Source organism: Palaemon carinicauda, chromosome 28 (assembly GCF_036898095.1).
Source record: "Palaemon carinicauda isolate YSFRI2023 chromosome 28, ASM3689809v2, whole genome shotgun sequence".
NCBI classification, from domain to species: Eukaryota; Metazoa; Arthropoda; class Malacostraca; order Decapoda; family Palaemonidae; genus Palaemon; species Palaemon carinicauda.
In genome coordinates this window covers 75,293,681-75,310,832 of record NC_090752.1, presented here as the reverse complement: position 1 = coordinate 75,310,832, position 17,152 = coordinate 75,293,681, and the positions used below count along the sequence as shown (strand labels likewise).

The following is a 17,152-nucleotide window of genomic DNA, read 5'->3' as shown; positions in this document are numbered from 1 at the left end:
TCGAAGGTCCACCGATCCCGAAATTTCAGAAGTCTCCCTCCTACCGGTATCACCTCACTTGGACTGCCGTCCTGAGGTCTTGCCTTCCTGACCACGACCACCCCTGAATCCCCTTCCCCTTAAGGGGCGTCTAGACGAGCCTCTGGCTGCTCCTCTAGGCTTTGCTCGGAAGGAAGTAGACTGCCCTTCGAACGCTGGGGTGAATGCCGTGGACTGTGTCGACACGGCCTGGGGTACCCACTGAAAGGTGGTCGGGGTTTGTGCCACGATCTGGGGCACTGGGGGCAATGGCAATTGCAGTTGCTGTTGCTGTCTAAGAGGCTTGGCTGGCCGAGACGGTAGCCTAGTCCTCATAGTCTTCCTCTTTGGTTGAGGACCCTCATCCGGGGAAGACTTTCTTTTGATAGCCAGGTCCCACTTCTGGAGAAGGTTTCTATTCTCCAAGGTGGCTTTATCAAAAACTTCTTTGACCAAGTCGGTAGGGAAAAAGGTCTTTTCCCCAAATGTTGGAGGAGATTAGTTTCTTTAGCTCGTGCCTCACTGTAGCCGAGGTAAACACGAACTCCCTACAAGCTCTCCTTGCCTTGACGAAGCCATAAAGGTCCTTCGTCACTGTGGCCAGATGAGGCTTGGCCACTACCATGAACATTTCATGGACCTTGGGATCACTTGCCATCGTCTCGAGAGTAGTCTGAAGAGACATTGAGGCAGTCAGTCTTTCTTTTGTATCGAGCTCACTTCGCAAAAGAAAGTCAGACAGCTTAGGGGGGTCCTTGCCGAACTGACGTCCGGCAATATCAGCCTCCAACTTTCCACTTAGAACGTAAGATGGACGTCCTTCCAATCTTTGTGGTCCATAGGCAGGGCCAGCGACAAGGGTTTACACTCCTCTAGGGAGGGGCAAGACTTGCCGGCCTCGATTGCTTTTAGTACAGCCAGAAACCCTTTCTGTAAAAAGGGGGAAGGCTCTAGTAGGCGAGGACACAAAGGAAGGGAGCTTCCTATTCAATGCAGCTACCTTTGAGTTAGAGAAGCCCCTCTCTTTCATCGAAGATGAAAGTAGAGCTTGAGCCTTAGCATGGTCATCACTATGACCTCCTTCGGCTCTGCCTCCTCCTTTGAAGCTGGTTCCTTCCTCAGCCGGACATAACAGTCCGGATATGGTGCCTTGTTGGGCCAGAATTCCACCCTCCAGGGGAACTGAGCCCAGCATATCCGAGATGACGATCTTTCCAGTCGTCATCGACATGTGCTCAGCATACCTCCATGGGTTAGCATCCGAGCACAAAGGAAGGTCTTTCACATTGAGCTTTTCTGGGGCCCATGTGATTCTGCAAGGCACTGCATTCGCAGTTCCATTGCAGCCGCCTTCTCCTGATTCTCCTTCTGCATTTGTTGGATCATTCCAACAATAGAAGAGAGGGCCTGTCCCAGCTCTACTGGGAGACCGGCCGATGTAGAGGGACTTGAACTTCATCCTGGGCTTCTGCAAGGAGGTCTTCCTCCTGACACCCGTCCACATCAGATATCCTGTCATTTAGCTGGATGTCTTGCATCGCGACCGCGACTTCAGCATCCACCTGGATCTGAACTTAGGGGATCTCCTCTTGAGGCTGGGGAATCACTGCCTCAGCTGATGCCTTAGGGAAAAGATACGCCCTCATCTTCTCACTTGGAAGATAAGGGCCAGAAGTGTACTTTTGGAAGCCCCTTACCCAGGTACGAAGCTTCTTCCTAGCTATTTAAATGTCTCATTAATCAGGTTAGTGCACACAGTACATACCTGAGGGTCCCAATACCGGAGATCATCCTTGGAGACAGCGTATGCTGCGTGTCTCCTACAAAACTCATGTCCGCAGAGGTTCTTGCTGCTGACATTGCAGAAAGCACTTCCCCACTTCGGAGTGTCCTTCTGTAAAGAGAAGAAATTTCCATGAGTATCAAGTGAACTATGTATCACTGGATATGCATAGTATAGCATAACAATTCATAAATGAAAGACACACACTTGTGTTTCCCTCACAACCCATTGTTGCAGCCTTCCAGATAATAAAATCAAAAATGGTTTATCTCTACTAGAGTAACCAATGCAAGGTTTCCATAGGAAACAGGTGGAGCTCACACCTAGGCAATGATTTTAAAAATCCTGGATAATAGACGGGGAAGAACTCTGCTTCCTGTCTGAGGGCAACAGCAAAGGGCTGTGTAAGAAAACACAATAGTGTTAGAAGATACAGTGCTGTACCTAAACTTTTACTATAGTTTTCTTCTTACTGTATATGCTATACAGAAGAATACTAGTACAGTATAGGAGGATGTGTGCCGGCCTGCCTTTGCCGGCCGGCACACACCACAATTAGCTTTAAAGTATACTACTTAACAGCTATAGGGCGGCAGCCCTCTGGTTCAAATGCCTGTGCCGGCGGCAGCAGCTGCCGGCCAGCAACAGCCAGTGTTGGCCGGCAATGATTGCCGGCCAGCAACTACACAAGGTAGTACCCAGCTGCCGGCCACACTCTTGGTGACCGGCAGACAAGGACTGACATAAGCCGGCCGGCAAAGGTACAAGACCGATGCCAGCCGGCAGCAAAAGAACCAGAAGACTACCCCTGCCCGGCTGCCGGCCTCATAGGCCGGCTGCCGGGACAGGTACAGCACTAGAAGAAAATAGAATGGATGCCGGGATAAGAGTGTACACAACCCCCCCAGCCCGGCAACCGAAAGAATGCATATAAGGAAGGGGAGAAACTTAATTCAGGCTTCCTTGACCAATGCCGTCCGGCTCTGCCGGCAGGCATGGATGAGGGACCAAGAGAGGTCCGGGCAGCACTCGAAAACATAAGACCCTTGCCGTCCAGCGTCTCTGCCGGCCGGCAATGGGCTTAGTCAATCCAAATCCCAACCTATACTAGGTCCAGAAGTAGAATGACATATGGTACAGTAATACCCCTGCCGGCCAGCTCTGCCGGCCGGCAAGGTACAGTACAGTAATGGCTAGGCCATTACGGAGATAGAGGGGGAAGGGACAAGAGGGTCCTGCCAACCTTGCTTTAGTGACAGATCACCCGTAGCCAAGAACTCTGTCTTAGCCTAAGGGAGATCTAAGGGAAAGGGCCAGCGCAGTAGTATAATACCTGCCAGCTTCCAGAGCACCAAAGCAAGGAAGGCGTTGCAACTCCCAAGGGAAGATTTATCCTCCCCGAGAACAGCAACAGGACTTAGTCTGGTCGATCACACAAGAAGGAATCATAACTACAGAAACCTTCGACAGTGACCTAAGGGAGCTCAGCTCCCTTTGTAAGTGTTAGGTCAGCGAGGGAGACTCTGCCCCAAGCCAAACAACACGGACTCAGACTAAAAACTCTGTTGTTCTGACCCTCTTTGAACCAGACTCTGCTGGAACAGGAAGGTACAGTAACACCCTAGTATAGTTTTATCGAAAATAAATTCGGAAAAAACCACTTAGGGATAAGCCCAAGGCTTAAACAGAGGGAAAGGGATTGCATACCTTCTCCGAAGAAAAGAAAGCAACCGGGGAGTATGATAAAGTATACTAAGGCTCCATAAGCAATTAGCCTAGGCACCAAGAGAATCGATTACCTAATTCACCGAAACTCTCACGTATACAATCTTGGAAATATTCCACACAGTCTAACATGTATAAAATATAGCCTAAAGCTTCAATAAAATTTTAATTACACTCGGAAAAACCATAATCATGCATTAAGTACTAGGACCAAACGACTAGGCTACATGGCCTAGCGTAGGCCAGAATGGCGAATACTTCGCCAAATAATACTAAGCACGAAAGGAAATCCTATGTAAAGCTAAATAGCTAAATTTTATTAAGCAAAACAACCAGGAATGTCACTCTGACTAACTAATTTATACCTAGCGAGTGACAGTGTCCAGGACACCTCTGGTAGGCTACGGCTCTTGTATCAAAGATTAATCCTATTAATCACTCAAAATTTTACCAAGAGCCTACATTTATACATAACAGACACTATACTCAACTTATCCGAGGTCAACGAAGACGAAGAAGCCATGAAAAGCTGAATAAATCCAAGATTTGCGAGAAAAACAGGAAAAAACACCGAGTTGTTAAGCTACGCAAAAAGGAATACAGATGGCGCCAGGATTGGCGCCAGGCACGCATACGAATCGGGGGATAGGGAAGCCTTGGGAGCGGCTCCCCTTTTTCTTTCCCGAATTCGTATCTCGTCAATCTCCCTCCTACGAGACGAATCTCTGTTCAGGTCGTAGATTGCCATGTGACGTGTCTAGAATACGTCCTCTGATATGTCGCGATATCCCTTTCACGAGGGATACTCGCTCCAGGAGTTAGAATTCTGGTACCTTAAGGTAAATTCTCTGGGAATATCGCCGTAGTTGTAATATACCCTAGGAAGCTACCCTATAGGAACTTCCATCAGGACGACATGGCTTGAGCCCAAAAAACCGAGTTATCAGGTGCACCTATAGTGGGGAAAACTCCAAACCACCTGTTAATAGGAAAAGAGAGAGACCTCCATCTTTCTCACCCTCATCCATTAAAAAACCAAAGTTATGGCATAAAATAGATATGATGTTCTGCCTGTTGATATTTCAGATCAACAGGGAAACTTCTTGAATCAATCCAAAATTCAAGTTGAGGTCCACCATCCCCCACAAGAATTAGGTAAAAAGAACACTGAAAAGGCTAATATAAAACCTAACTTATCAAGACCCACGCTTAAGAAGACTACAGAGGATATTGTTAAATAAAAAACTGTCAATAGGAAGACCTCATCCAAGATGTCTTCCAAAAAATAATACATAGTTTTCTCTTCCATTTTCCAATGGAATTATCAGGGTTTAAGGGCCAAATATGAAGAACTTAAGCTCTTCATCCACGACCATTCCCCCATAATTGTATGTATACAAGAGAGCAAGCTTGATGCTAATACTCCTTGTCCTCGTAAATATGGTAGCTATAGGACACCATATGATCACCGAGTAGGGAGCCATGGCGGAAGTCTCATATACGTTCGTCAAGATGTTCCCCAAATACCTTTATCTATTCATACACCTCTGCAGTCAGTGATTGTACAGATTGATATAGGGAGAAAATATACAATCTGCTCTCTGTACTTGCCTCCAAGTGATAACATATCGTATGATAATTTAGTAGAGGTGATTCAACAGCTCCTTCAACCTTTTCTTTTACTTGGAGATTTGAATGGTAGACATCCTTTGTGGGGTAATGTTTTAGCAAACACCAGAGGCAATATTATATCATCAATTTTAAAGAAGCATTATCAATACTGAAATCCGGATGTTGAGGAGCCACCGTCCTTGACCTACTTACAATCATACTTTGAGTTTTGTTAAGATTCAACTTCATACCCCATAATTTGCACCATGCACTAATTTTAGCTAAATCTCTATTAAGGGATTCACCAACCCCAGATCTACATTCAGGGGATGGAATTGATGCAAAGAGAGTAGCATCATCTGCATATGCAGCAAGCTTGTTTTCTAGGCCAAACCACATGTCATGTGTGTATAGTATGAAAAGTAATGGGCCAAGAACACTACCCTATGGAACACCGGATATCACATTCCTATACTCACTATGGTGACCATCAACAACAACTCTTTGAGATCCATTACTTAAAAAATCAATAATAATGCTAAAAAACGACCCACCAACTCCCAACTGTTTGAGTTTGAAAACAAGGTCCTCATGATTAACACGGTCAAAGGCAGCACTAAAATCAAGGCCAATCATACGAACTTCCTGACCACAATCAAGGGATTTCTGTACAGCATTGGAGATTGTAAGAAGGGCATCACATGCTCCAAGGCCTTTACGAAAACCAAATTGCAAACTAGGGAGTAGATGATTACCTTCAGCAAACCTATTAAGACGTTTTGCCAGAAGACGTTCAAAAACTTTAGATAATGTGGGACTTGAGCTACCACAAACACATTTACATAGAGGAGTAACATTACCAATTCTCCAACAAGTGCTGAAAGCTCCTCTTCTTGCTAACTTGCGCAAAATAACAGATAACTTCGGAGCTAAGAAATCTGCTGTCTTTATAAAAAAACAAAGGAAAAATACCATTTGGGTCTACACCTCCATAAGCATCAAGGTCCATCAACAGAGCTTTAATCTCACGAGATTGAAAAGCTAAACTAGTTAGTTTAGCCTCAGGAAAACAGGAATGAGGAAGTTCAAGTTTTTCACTACTCTGTTTACTGTCAAAAACATCAGCCAAAAGGGTTGCCTTTTCCTTTGGACAGTGAGTGACTGAGCCATCTGGTTTAAGTAAAGGAGGAACAGTTGCATCTACACCAAAGAGTGCAGATTTAAGGGTAGACCACCATCTATGTTCCAGAGTTTTACCAGAAAGGGTTTCTTTTATGGTTAAATTGTATTCCTTTTCAGTTGAGGCATAAACTCTAAGCAAAAGCTCGAAGCTGAGTATAGTTGTTCTAGGTCAAATCTGATCTGTTACCTTTCCAAAGGTGATAGGCCTCCTGCTTCTCCAAATAAGCATGTCTACAATCATCATTGAACCATGGTTTGTCCTTCACTCGGTACCTTAGCACACGAGAAGGGATACACCTATCAATTATGTTGACTAGATTCTCATTCAAAGGTACAGCAGGATCTACACTACTATATAATTGTGACCAATTCAAGCACAAAAGATCATGCAAAATCCCATTCCAGTCTGCTTGGGATTTCATATAAATTTTACAAGAGTATGATATATCAGGGACAGGCTGACGGGTTGATACGACTTGAGTTGTCTATTTGTGAAGCCTTTGCTTCCAGACAGCACCATGTAACAGTCTCTTTTGACCTTGAGAAGGTATATGACACTGCATGGAGATATGGTATACTTAAAACCATTCATGATTTGGGATTACGAGGAGAGCTACCATTGTTCATTCAATCATTTATTTTGCATAGATTTTTTCAAGTGAGATTGGGGGAAACCCTATCTGAAAGGAAATGTCAGGAAGGAGGAGTTCCCCAGGGTAGTGTGCTAAGTGTAACCTTATTTGCACTAGCCATTAATAGGATATCCTTTGTCATTCCTCGAGACATAATCTCAACACTATTTATAGATGATCTCTCCACATCATTTGCTGGAGCTAAAATGGCAATAGTTGAGAGAAAATTACAACTCTTAATTGACAAAATTATTCTGTGGGCTGATATAAATGGGTTTCAGTTTTGACAAGCAAAACTACTATTGTCCATTTCTGTCGTATCTGGGGAGTACATCCAGACACTGATATATAGATGAAAGGTCAGCGGATCCCATGTGTAGGTGAAGCTAAATTTTTAGGATTAATTTTTTATCGTAGGCTTACATTCAAAGGTACAGCAGGATCTACACTACTATATAATTGTGACCAATTCAAGCACAAAAGATCATGCAAAATCCCATTCCAGTCTGCTTGGGATTTCATATAAATTTTACAAGAGTATGATATATCAGGGACAGGCTGACGTGTTGATACGACTTGAGTTGTCTATTTGTGAAGCCTTTGCTTCCAGACAGCACCATGTAACAGTCTCTTTTGACCTTGAGAAGGTATATGACACTGCATGGAGATATGGTATACTTAAAACCATTCATGATTTGGGATTACGAGGAGAGCTACCATTGTTCATTCAATCATTTATTTTGCATAGATTTTTTCAAGTGAGATTGGGGGAAACCCTATCTGAAAGGAAATGTCAGGAAGGAGGAGTTCCCCAGGGTAGTGTGCTAAGTGTAACCTTATTTGCACTAGCCATTAATAGGATATCCTTTGTCATTCCTCGAGACATAATCTCAACACTATTTATAGATGATCTCTCCACATCATTTGCTGGAGCTAAAATGGCAATAGTTGAGAGAAAATTACAACTCTTAATTGACAAAATTATTCTGTGGGCTGATATGAATGGGTTTCAGTTTTGACAAGCAAAACTACTATTGTCCATTTCTGTCGTATCTGGGGAGTACATCCAGACACTGATATATAGATGAAAGGTCAGCGGATCCCATGTGTAGGTGAAGCTAAATTTTTAGGATTAATTTTTTATCGTAGGCTTACATGGGTTCCTCACTTAAAGGCATTAAAAGCTAAATGTCTGGAGGCTTTGAATCTTTTAAAAGTACTGTCCCTTACATAATGGGGGCCAGACTGCAAAACTATTTTAAAATTATACAAGGCCTTAATTTTTTTTTAAATTAGTTATGGGTGTGAAATATACTTCTCAGCCACCCAAAGTTGACTAAAGATTTCAGATTCTATACACCATACTGGTATCAGATTGGCCACAGGAGCCTTTATAATGTCACCTATCCCAAGCCTCCTTGTTGATGCAGGAGTTACCTTTAGACCTCTACTGAAAGTCTTCTATTGTTCGGTATTGGTTTAGGTTGCAAAGACTCTCTAATTCTTTAGCCTTTCAAACTGCAAGCTTGTAAGGCACTCAAAGTATGCACACAAAATCTCCCCAACCCTTTGGTTTTCGGGTGAAACAATTATTGAATAAATTTGATATAATTGGAAGTAAGGTGCTTCGATTTAAGATATCATCAACCCCTCCGTGGAAATTACCTGAGATATCTTTTTGTAAATATTATATTGGTGTAAAAAAAGAATATGACTGACTTAGAAACCAGATCTTTTTTTTTATGGAACATGTTGCAGAACATAGGGAATCAACTTTTATATATACTGATGGCTCCAAATCTGATGCTGGCATTGGATTTGGAGTACATATTTACTGCCGACCTGTATGGCCTACTAATTGCTATTGAGAAAATAGCATTGGAGAAGGAGGGTAATTTTACCATTTTTAGTGATGCAAGGAGTGTCCTTCAAGCTTTAAAAGTTTTTAATTCTAGTAACCCTTTAGTTTTAAAGATTTTAGAATGGCTTTTTATTATTGGACGGAGAGGTATAATGGTTCCATTTTGTTGGGTTCCAGCACATGTAGGTGTGTCTGAGAATGAGAAGGCAGATTTACTGGTGAAGAATGCTGCATCTGAGTTGCTACCAAGACGGTACAGTATCTTATTCCCAGTAATGATTTCCTACCTACCATCAAGAAATTGTTTTATTATAATTTGCAACAGCACTGGGATAGTCTAGATGACAATAAAGTGAGAGAAATAACAAATGTCATATCTCCTTGGAGGTATAACATGATGCCTCGAAAGTAGGAGACGTCTCTTTGTTGTCTCTGCATTGGTCACTCTCAGTTGACACGTGAGTTTCTGCTAGGGGGCCAACACCAAACGTATTGCGATGACTCTTTGGTACCTTTAACAATAAGGCTTTTGTTGACCGAATGCCCCAATTATAACAACTTAAGAAATAGATATCTGTTTGAGGCTCTAGGTGAGGATGGCAGGTTCATCCTTGCCAAGATTCTTGGACATGATGTGTCCTACTATGCGAGCGGCATTTTCAGATTTATTTCAGAAGCAGGTCTTCTGAAAAATATTTAACTTTTATAAGGACATCTTAACGTTTATGGTTTTAATTGAATATTCTTTTATTTTTTATATATAATAAATGATATCGGCATCAATGACCTTAGATGTCAGGATACCAGAAAACTTTATATCAATCTATCAACCACTCTACTGAATCCTGCTTCTTTCATCCACTCTACTGGCTCCTGTTGATTTCCTCCACTCCGCTGGTGGCTCCCACTGCTTCCCTCCACTCATCTGGCTCCCACTGCTTCCCTCCACTTTACTGGTTTCTGCTGCTTTTCTTCACTTTACTGGTTTCTGCTGCTTTTCTCCACTCTACTGGTTCCTTCTGCTTTCCCCCACTACTGGTTCCTGCTGCTTTCCCCCACTCTACTGGCTCCTGCTGCTTTCCCCCCACTCTACTGGCTCCTGCTGCTTTACTCCACTCTACTGATTTCTGCTGCTTTCCTCCACTCTACTAATTCCTGCTGCTTTCCTCCACTCTACTGGTTCCTGCTGCTTTCTTCCACTCTACAGGCTCCTGCTGCTTTCCTCCACTACTGGCTCCTGCTGCTTTCCTCCACTCTATTAGTTCCTGCTGCTTTCCTCCACTCTACTGGTTCCTGCTGCTTCCCTACACTCTACTGGCTCCTGCTGTTTTCCTCCACTCTACTGGCTCTGCTACTAACAGTCACTCTACTGTCCCTTTTTAGTTGTAATTTACTCAACTGTCTTCTGTTATTTCCCTATATTCTACTGGTTTGTGCTACTTACCCCTCACAGTTTAGTCTTTTGCTGCTTATCCCTCGCCTTACTGGCATATACTACTGTATTTGCCCTACAATAATCGCGTACTTTGTTTTACTGGCTTTTGCTAATTACCCTCAACCTACAAACTTCTATTATCTTTTGTTCACTCTTCTAATTTCAGCTTGTTGTTCCTTTGCTGATTTCTGCTGATTGTCCCTTACTCACCTAATCTTTGCGACCTGCCTCTAACTCTTGGCTGTTTGGAACTTGCTAATCAATCTGGAGGCCTCTTCTATGCTTTGCCTCTCAATCTTACAGCTCCTACTAGAAGTCCATATCAATAATAGATTTGATAGTAATATTTGGATTGTGTAATTTCTCGGGATGTTACAGTAATTTAGTCTCGTACCAAAACAATTCTCTCAATTTTCAATTCATTTGTGTATGTTACTACAGTACAGTATTTCTTTTAACTGGTTCCAGAAGGTTGCAAGAACTCCATTTCTTAATAATTTTATCTCTTGGCTAATGATTCCTTTAAGTTCAAGTTACAAAAGCGTTGTGATGAAATTATGATCCCATTCTTCATTTTATTGTCTTAATTAGCTTACTTTATCTGTAAGGTTGACAAGGAAGGTGTTGGTACCATGTTGTTCAAAGGAAGACACTTATGAGGTGATTCTAAATCACAACAATGTTGTTCGTACGGAGAAGTGTATTTTTTAACATAATTTTTTTTACTGTGATAATGGAAAATTAAATGTATCTTTATAGCAGTCTATTGATATTCTTGAATATATTTTAAAGATATCCCTGAAGTATACACCCAATAGGCCTCATTTTTTTTTTCTTTTGCCAGTCTCGCTTAGGGTAATTTTCCTTATCACAGCAAATTTTAGAGTTTACAAAAGCATTAGAAATGATAAACTGAAATTTTGCTCCAGACTTTGGCACCATATAAAGAGATATTTATAGGATACAGTATAGGGTATTACAGCAGCAGCATCTTGTTTAAGGTTGCTGGGAAAGGATGAATAAGGTCAAGTGGATAAAGAACTATGATGATAAGTTCATTTGAAGATTATTTTAATCACTCTGTGCCATATTGCTACCAGTTTCATTTTTGGGCTGACATACAATAAAGGGAACTGAAATGATTTGGTGGCTGTGGCTGTTAGTTATCCAATTCATTAATTATAAAGACAGGCATTATGTGATGCGTGACTTTATTTAATTCATAAGCTTAAATTATTTGATAGATTAAGATTTATTCTCCATCAACACTAAGTTGTTAGAGATCATGGTAATTTTCTCTGTTACCACTACCATTTGCCTCTGGGCTATGATATTAACCCATTTTCTCCTTTTCTTTTTAACAGGTATGGAAATATGTCCCTCTTATGAAGATTTAGAAATAGTTTCTTTGGCTCTTGGTCCTATACTTCATACCATACCTTAATCACCCAAATTTCCTGTCATTAATTAATTGTAAGTATTTTTACATGGTTTGTTTCATTTTTTTTTCTTGTTTCTTTTATGGGGAGGGTTATGATTTATGGTGTGCATTAGTTTTTAGTAGCAAAAATAGCTAGAGATTAATAAATTACAAATTTTCATTTGTGTATTGAGGTGCAAGGATATTTTTGCATTATTTATTTGTTGACTATTTTCCGTAGTAAAAAACCACTCTTGAAAAATAATAGTGTTATCTAATGTTGTACAGCACGAATTATTTTATCATATACTATACAGAATTGCAGAATGTAATCAAAGGCCTTCATAAGTATATGAGCTATTAACAGAATGAAATGTGGTTGGTAGAATTTGCATCCTATTCTCATTTTATTTCTTTTGGGTGGGTATCCATTAGGAAGCCAGTTTGAAAGATTTAATAGTTTTGTACAAGTTTCAAATACTTTAAATTATAGATTATTTTATTATGTAAATACAAATGACACATTGCAATGCAGTATTGAAATGCCTTGGAGAACATGTTTGTATATAGTACTGGATATTATGAATAAAGTTCTGTGGTTTGTCTGGATTAGTTACTGCATTTTAAAAGTACTTTGTACACCTACTGACAAGCCTTTTTAATACTTATTATCTTGGGCCATATATACATTGACGTTGAAATTTGTTTGACCCCTAAGCTAGTGGGGAAACTTCCATGGGTTGGCTCAGCAAATCTTATTATAATAACCTGTTCTGTTTTAGGACCCTCGTGTAGCATTCTTTAATTTCTTGAACATTCATTTATTTTGGTACACAGAAAGGCATAGATTTAAATAAGCTTTGGATAGTCCCAATTATTATTAGCTCTGTATGGTTAAGGTACTGGAATTAATTCATATATAAAGTATTTTTTTAAAGTGAGTATTTAAAGGCAATTAAGAAAAAGAATGCAGCACAAAGAAAGTAGTTTGAATTTGCTGGAAAAATTTAATTACTTGTTAATTTTGTCCATTACCAGTAATCTTTACACTAATTATCCAATTTTACATTTCAACTAATTATTCATTTTTTTTGTTAAAGATCACTTTAGAATAACATAACTCATAGATTTTTTAATGTAGTCTCAAAATCTTTGGTTGTAATTTTAATATTTACAGCAACTAATATAAAAATTGATCACTTAATAATTTTATATAATTGTTAGGCATATAAAATCCCCATATTTCATCTTTTCATTTACAAACATTGAAAATACTCGACACAATACTGTAGCTGTTAGGGAAGATGAAGCAGTATCTATTAAGAAATAATTTATTTCAAAATCAGCCAAGTATAATTATATATAAGGGGAAAGACTACAACATTCTACTTTAATTTCTTAATAATGTACAGTTAGGGATGACTTAAATCCAATTAAGAAATATACACCGAAATGTTTATTAAAAACTCATTAATTTTAGTTTACATAATACGTGACATATTGTACAGCGTAAGATACCGCATGGTACATTCGTAAGTAAAAACCACATGAAAGGAACACCAAAAATCTTCATAATTGATATATGCGTTTCATTCGGGGGTTCATAAGAACACTGAATATAATATGATAATAATTCATGAAAGTTATTTTCTTAATTCACCTCGTATAGAAAGAACAAAAACGCACTCAGTATGCGTATATATTGAAACTCTGTTAAGTTTACATAAATATTTACAATTATATCACAATCTGTCGATAAAGGCAGATTCACTTAGCATATGCCTGGAAGTTCAGCAAAAATTACATCACTTCACGTATTACTTTTCAAGCGAGAGCCTTTCTTTCGTTGGCGCCAACTCTTCTTTCTAGACTTTCTGCGACTTCCACGTCGCTTGCGGGCCGTCTCGTGCTTGAAAACAATATTGGAGGCATCCGAAGCCAAAATTGGATACCGAGAAGTTGAGTGTATGTGGGTAGCCACGTAGCCATGGACGCGCCCTTCTCTGATCAGCTGATCGCTTTCTGTCGAGGACCAAGTGTGAGTTCCAGGTCGGTTGCTGTTGATCAAAGCTGCCTCCCTTTCCCATGCCTGTGCAACAGCCCTTTCCTCAAGTTCCTTCAGAACTTGTTTCCTGGCTCTTGAAACTCGCTCGCCATACATTATCACCAGGTGAGCCGTGTGTGTTGACATGCGTATCTCATGACCACGCTCAGTCTCATTATTAGACACCTGGAATATGCCAGAGAGTCGTCGCAACTGCTGCAGGTCATCAGAGGCTCGATCTGTGGTATCTTTAATAAAATAGAATGTGTCAAGGCCTCCATGTGTAGCGCTAACATCTAGAATAATGGAATTGTTAAGGACAGTTCGAATGACATCACCAATGACGACAGAGTCTTCTTCACCAATGGCAGTCACAAGAACACGACCCTTCACGTTGGAGACCAAGACCCCAGGCCCAAATATTGAGGCCTGGCGGGATATTGGAACTCCATTCCAGGTTGCAATTGGCCTCTGAATATGAGACTGTGAGAAGAAGCTGAGTTCATGAAGGTGCTTGATTCCTGCATTGTACTGACAACACAGGCCACTGATGACTTCAGAGGCCCCAAGATTCTCCACAGATATGACAGGCTTTGGTTTTACCATTGTATTTTCATGGTATTCTGAACCAAGCACACGGTTCAGCTCGATGCCGTATAATTCTAGCCAATCTGAAACATCTGTTTAGAGAAAACAAATCCATTAATAAATTGTTAGTGTGAAACATTTCAATACAATTTTTACTTCACATGAAAATGTACAAATTTTTTACTGAAGATTACACTACTTTGATTTACTTTGTAATAGTATATTTCTTAGAAAAAGTCCTTTATTTTTACAATTTAACACATTTAATGACATTTAGAAATCCAAATTTCAGATGCAAACGCTGCTAGAATTCTTACAATTACCAGTAAATTTTACTAAATTGTGTTGAATTCGTGGTTATTGGCATTGTTGCCTTGACTATCCAAGCAGTATTCTTTTAACAGTTAAAATTTTTTTTTTTTTTTTTAGAATGTGTTAATATGATTTTACTATGATAGTAAAAAAAAAGCTGTGTACTCAATTAAGATAAGAAATGCTCTTTTGACAAAGTATTGAACATTTTAATGTTGTTCAAGTGGATAATGAAATATAAAGCCTTAATGTTTTAAATATTTCATCACAACCTAGTATTAACTACTTTAAACTTTATTCTGAATATACCTTTAGAAAAATTACCCTTTTTAATATTAAAAAGTAATTTATTTATAATAATTACTTGTCTCAGTTTATACCTCTTTACTGTATTTCAAGTCATTAACAAAATTGATGATAATATTAATATTTAAATTACAAATGCATATATTTAGAACTCACCTGTATAATAATGTTTCATCAAACCTGATGGGAGATTGAATGGATTATTATTCATGAACCTATAAACGAAGACATCTGTAACTTGTCGAGTGGTTTTGGTCAGATGATCCCACCGTGGTGTCATCCATTGTAAAAGCTTAGGGTGATAAGCATGTCCCTCCAAAATTACTATGCCACTCAATGGTTCTAAGAATCCCCCCCAAGGTCCTACACCAACCCACATTTCTGTACCAGCATAATCGATGAGACGGCCAAAAGGAGACCACACCTGACTCCTAATCAGAGAGCCCAGGTCATCAAAGACTGCTATGGGAGTGCCATTCTGATCTGTTGCCACAAAGTATCGGCCATCATCTTTGTCAATTGCTATTAAATGGTTCATATCATCATACAGCAAGCTCATGGTCATTCCAGAATGAGGGTTGTGTAAATGTGTAATTAAATCTGGCAGATCAGGACGTCCATATATGATTTGTGTGGCATTGTTCAGGTGATCACGATATACTGCTACTCTGCCAAAATGATCATATCCCAAGGTGAAAGACCAACTCTCTCCCCCATCCCAGGCAGATACCAATTGTCCTTTTGTATTGTATTTGAAGTTCTCATTGTCAATGCGAATTACGAAACCCCTAGAGTCATATTCTACTAATGTTGAATCAACACTAACAACTCTATCACATTCATCATATTCAAGAGTCTGCTCAGATTCTCTGTTGGCATGGCTGACAATGTTACCATTTTCATCATATCTGTAATGCCATGCGTGTGTTCCTTTGGCTTCTTGTATCTGACCATCTGCCTTGTACGTGATGTTGAGACCTTCACGGCGACCTGCTACTTCAATCAATCGTTCTGATATACGATTACGATTATCATACTTCAGTTGCATTGTGTATACAGTTCTGCCTTCAAGAGTCATATCGACATGTGCTAAACGGCCATAATCATCTTGTTTACGAGTGTTGACAAATTTCTTCTTTGGATTCTGCAGCATTGTCTCCAGGATGTTATTCCTGATGATGCGCAAGTCGGAAATTAGTTCAAGAACTCCAGTCTGATTATCAAAACGAACGTAAACTTCTTTTAAGGCAGAGTTGTTGATGTCTCCTTCCAGTTTTCGAAGTCTGGCTGAGCTATCATACTGGAACTTGAGCTTTACGCCATGGAGGTCACTCTTGGATCCATAACGGACTCTCATTTCTTTCATGAGCCCACCATGGTATCGATAATCAGTTCTGACATCGTCATGAATATGTTTTGTTCTGGCTGAACGCATCAGCCCAGTTTCCTCATAGTATGTATATTCTGTATAGCCATGTCCATAGAGCTCTGCACTTATTTCCCCATTATCATTATACTCATACAATAGAGTTCCTCCACGGCCAGGAAGAGAGACAGAGAGCAACCTTCCTCGTTCATCAAGACGCATCTGTTAGAAAACAAAAAAAAAACTTTTAGTTGTAGGCAACAGTAATTCCATTTTTCCATAACTATTTTAACAGTTATTACTAACCAAGCCACAACCCTGACTGGAAAAACTGGGTGTTAAAAGCTCAAGGGCTCTAACAAATAACCAAGACTCATTTATATGAGAAGCAATGAAAAAAAAATATATATATTTTAAGATCAGTAACTACACTTAAATAGATATCTTATATAAACTATGAAATCAGATTTATGTCAACTTGTTCAGCAAAAGAGCATGCGTCAAAAGTTTAAATTTCTTAAGTTCTACGAATTTAATTGCTAGATTAGAAAGATTATTCCGCAATTTAGTCACAAAAGAAATAAAACTTCTAGAATACTGTAATACTGTATTAAGCATTGGGCTGAAGAAGGCAAGGCTATTAATTTTATAAATTAACTGCATACCCAGCACTACATACAGGATGATAAAGTCTAGCAAGATATGAATACAAAGGATGGTCAGAATTAAGAAAAATCTCATGAAAAATACAAAAAGAAGTGAATGGCTGTGCCAGAGATTATTATCCAAATCAGGAATCAGAAATTTAATAGAATGAATGTTTTGTCCAACAAATTAAGATGAGAGTCAGCAGCTGAAGACCAGATAAG

The 17,152-nt window shown here is 39.7% G+C and overlaps 1 protein-coding gene and 1 long non-coding RNA gene across 8 annotated transcripts in view; one reads left to right on the top strand and one right to left on the bottom strand.

Annotated features, from left to right (window-relative positions):
- The window catches only part of LOC137621667 (uncharacterized), a 213,440-nt gene that overhangs the window by 191,244 nt on the left and 5,044 nt on the right, over window positions 1–17,152 (top strand). For all 3 annotated transcript variants that reach the window (XR_011040279.1, XR_011040277.1, XR_011040278.1), the window contains exon 3: window positions 11,612–11,720. This is a non-coding gene — a long non-coding RNA (uncharacterized lncRNA). The remainder of the gene's footprint in view (window positions 1–11,611; window positions 11,721–17,152) is intronic.
- Window positions 12,985–17,152, bottom strand: part of LOC137621665 (teneurin-m-like) — a 244,139-nt gene continuing 239,971 nt past the window's right edge. For all 5 annotated transcript variants that reach the window (XM_068352160.1, XM_068352161.1, XM_068352163.1 and 2 more), the window contains 2 exons: window positions 15,074–16,505; window positions 12,985–14,391 (listed from right to left, as the gene is read on the bottom strand). In XM_068352160.1, coding sequence (XP_068208261.1) covers window positions 13,478–14,391; window positions 15,074–16,505 — 2,346 coding nt within the window. In that variant the 3' untranslated portion in view covers window positions 12,985–13,477. The remainder of the gene's footprint in view (window positions 14,392–15,073; window positions 16,506–17,152) is intronic.